Source organism: Coregonus clupeaformis, chromosome 19 (genome assembly GCF_020615455.1).
Source record: "Coregonus clupeaformis isolate EN_2021a chromosome 19, ASM2061545v1, whole genome shotgun sequence".
Taxonomy (NCBI): domain Eukaryota; kingdom Metazoa; phylum Chordata; class Actinopteri; order Salmoniformes; family Salmonidae; genus Coregonus; species Coregonus clupeaformis.
In genome coordinates this window covers 14,647,904-14,650,403 of record NC_059210.1, presented here as the reverse complement: position 1 = coordinate 14,650,403, position 2,500 = coordinate 14,647,904, and the positions used below count along the sequence as shown (strand labels likewise).

General features: G+C 41.6%; 1 protein-coding gene across 1 annotated transcript in view; it reads left to right on the top strand.

Annotated features, from left to right (window-relative positions):
- The window catches only part of LOC121531588 (mitochondrial glutamate carrier 1), a 76,767-nt gene that overhangs the window by 49,194 nt on the left and 25,073 nt on the right, over positions 1-2,500 (top strand). Inside the window, exon 2 of the mRNA XM_041836877.2 lies at positions 543-899. Within this exon, the coding sequence (XP_041692811.1) occupies positions 880-899 (20 nt within the window). The 5' untranslated portion in view covers positions 543-879. The remainder of the gene's footprint in view (positions 1-542; positions 900-2,500) is intronic.

Here is a 2,500-nt window from a genome sequence, read left to right as displayed (position 1 = left end):
CCCTCCCTCCCTCAATGTAACAAACTAGATAACACTTTACTTGAAGCCTGCAGGTATAATGCATTATATCTTGTTATAAGCATGCATAACCCTTTATAACAAGCCTTTGGTGTGAGGATACTGCCAACTGAATGAGTATAGCAACCCATGATAAGGCCGCTTTGACCATGTAGGACAAGTCTTAGGAAACAACGTTGTATGATAACTGTGACTGTGTGTGTGTGTGTGTGTGTGTGTGTGTGTGTGTGTGTCTCAGTGCTACAGAGGAGAACCGACCCCAAACAAATCCTCCTACAGTGCTGTGTGTGTGTGTGTGCGTGTGTGCGCGTGCATGTGTGTGTGTGTGCGTGTGTGTGCGTGTGTATGTGCGTGCGTGTGCGTGTGTGTGTATTTGTGCGTGTGTGTGCGCGCGCGTGTGTGTGCGTGTTAACTCCCTCTCCAGACTCAAGCCAGTTGTTGACATATTTCAGGTAACAACAACTCTGTCCCGAGCACTGATGTTATTAGCTAACAGGTTGTACCTTATCGTTGACCTGTTTCAGATATCCCCTCCTGTCGGACCTCAACTTCTACTGACCAGCAGGCGCATCATAGACCAGCTGTCAGACAAGACAACTGACTGACTGATCGAAAATAATAACGTTTGGAATCAAAGTTTTAAAGACACAGAAACTAAGGAAGATCTAACAAGCAAACTGACTGCATTATTTACTAAAGAAAGAAACACACAACAACAACAACAACAACAACAACAACAACAACAACAGATGGACTGACTGTCTGGCACAGAAGACGGACGGGCGGCGTACTGTGGAACTGAGGACCTGACAGACAGACAGACAGACACATATCACCACTCTGACGACCAGCCTCACATAAATGGCCGACAAGCAGATCAGGTGAGCTAATGGCTGCAAAGACTAAACTGCCAAATGGCACCCTATACCCTATATAGTGCACTACTATTGACCAGGGCCCACATTGGGCACTATACTATGTAGGGAATAGAATGCCATTCAGCCTAAACTGTGTTTGCACTTCTGTTTAGAAAACAGAACTGAAAGTTGTTGAGTGTTGCGTTATATTTGTGTCTTCTTTCTTAAACAAGCAACGCCTTGCCCCGCCCACCTGAGGATCTGTCTTTTTCAGCCATCCATTTCCTGTGTTCCACTTGTCACTTAAACACAGACTCTTGCTTGTGCCTGTCGTTTTGGTCCCCCCGTTAACGTTACGACTGCAGAAATGTTTGTAATGACCTGTCGAACGCACCCCGGTAACGTCTGAAATGGTCTTTCTGTTGCATCTAATAAGAACGCTAAAACTTGGTCTGGGATTTAACGCATCGTCTCGACACATCACAATAAAGAGAAGAAAGATAACTCTATTTTGGTTTTCATTTTTTGAGAAAAAAAAAAGACAGTTAATACAGTTGAAAATCAATTAATGAAAATTAACACTCAGATTATGGTGATTTTATGTCTGATCTCACAAACAATGTAAATTATGTTTAGATAGGTATAATCTAGATTTTTAATCTGAGGGTATCCTGCTATTGATACACATTGAATGATGGAACAGAACGTGACAACAACAGTAATTAATGAGGCAGTCTAGCCAGCCAGGTCAATGCAGGTAGCCTGCCATGTTTCCTGTTGTTGCATCCCTGTTCCTCCCCTTTATGTTAATGTATTCATATATGCAAATACACCCAATGTATTTATTCCAAATGAGCCACATATAATATTCTTAATTTTAACACAAAATATATATAAAAAATACCTGATACCATTAGAAAATATGAGTGTATTCTAAGAAAAGAAAAGTTAAATTTGACAATAAATTGAATAGCTTAATTTCACCAAAATCCTTGAACTCCTATTCATTATTTGTCCGTGCCAGCAAAATGTTTTATGTGCTATAATTCAGTCAATATCTCTGATGGATTATAAAAAATCTACAAGTTTTGAGGAAATTCATCCATTGTCCAACTGTTGCATTTATTTGAAGTGTTTTTCAAACCTTTTAACGATTTTGATGACCGTTGCTACTGTACTCCTCCTCAGTGACCTTTTTCTCCCTGTAGTCAACAATCAGATTCTCCATGTGTTTTATGTTGCTTTTGTACATTAGCTGATGAAATGAACATATTGTCCCATTTGGTGTCAGCGGTGGGATTATGTAACACCAGGAAAGTGTTAGCATTATTTTCAATTGTTTTGTCTCCTCTCTCAAATTATGCTTCTGTCTTCTCTCCATCTCCCATGATCCTCTCTTCCTCCTCTCTCCCATGATCCTCTCTTCCTCCTCTCTCCCATGATCCTCTATTCCTCCTCTCTCCCATGATCCTCTCTTCCTCCTCTCTCCCATGATCCTCTCTTCCTCCTCTCTCCCATGATCCTCTCTTCCTCCTCTCTCCCTTGATCCTCTCTTCCACCTCTCTCCCATGATCCTCTCTTCCTCCTCTCTTCCTCCTCTCTCCCATGATCCTCTCTTCCTCCTC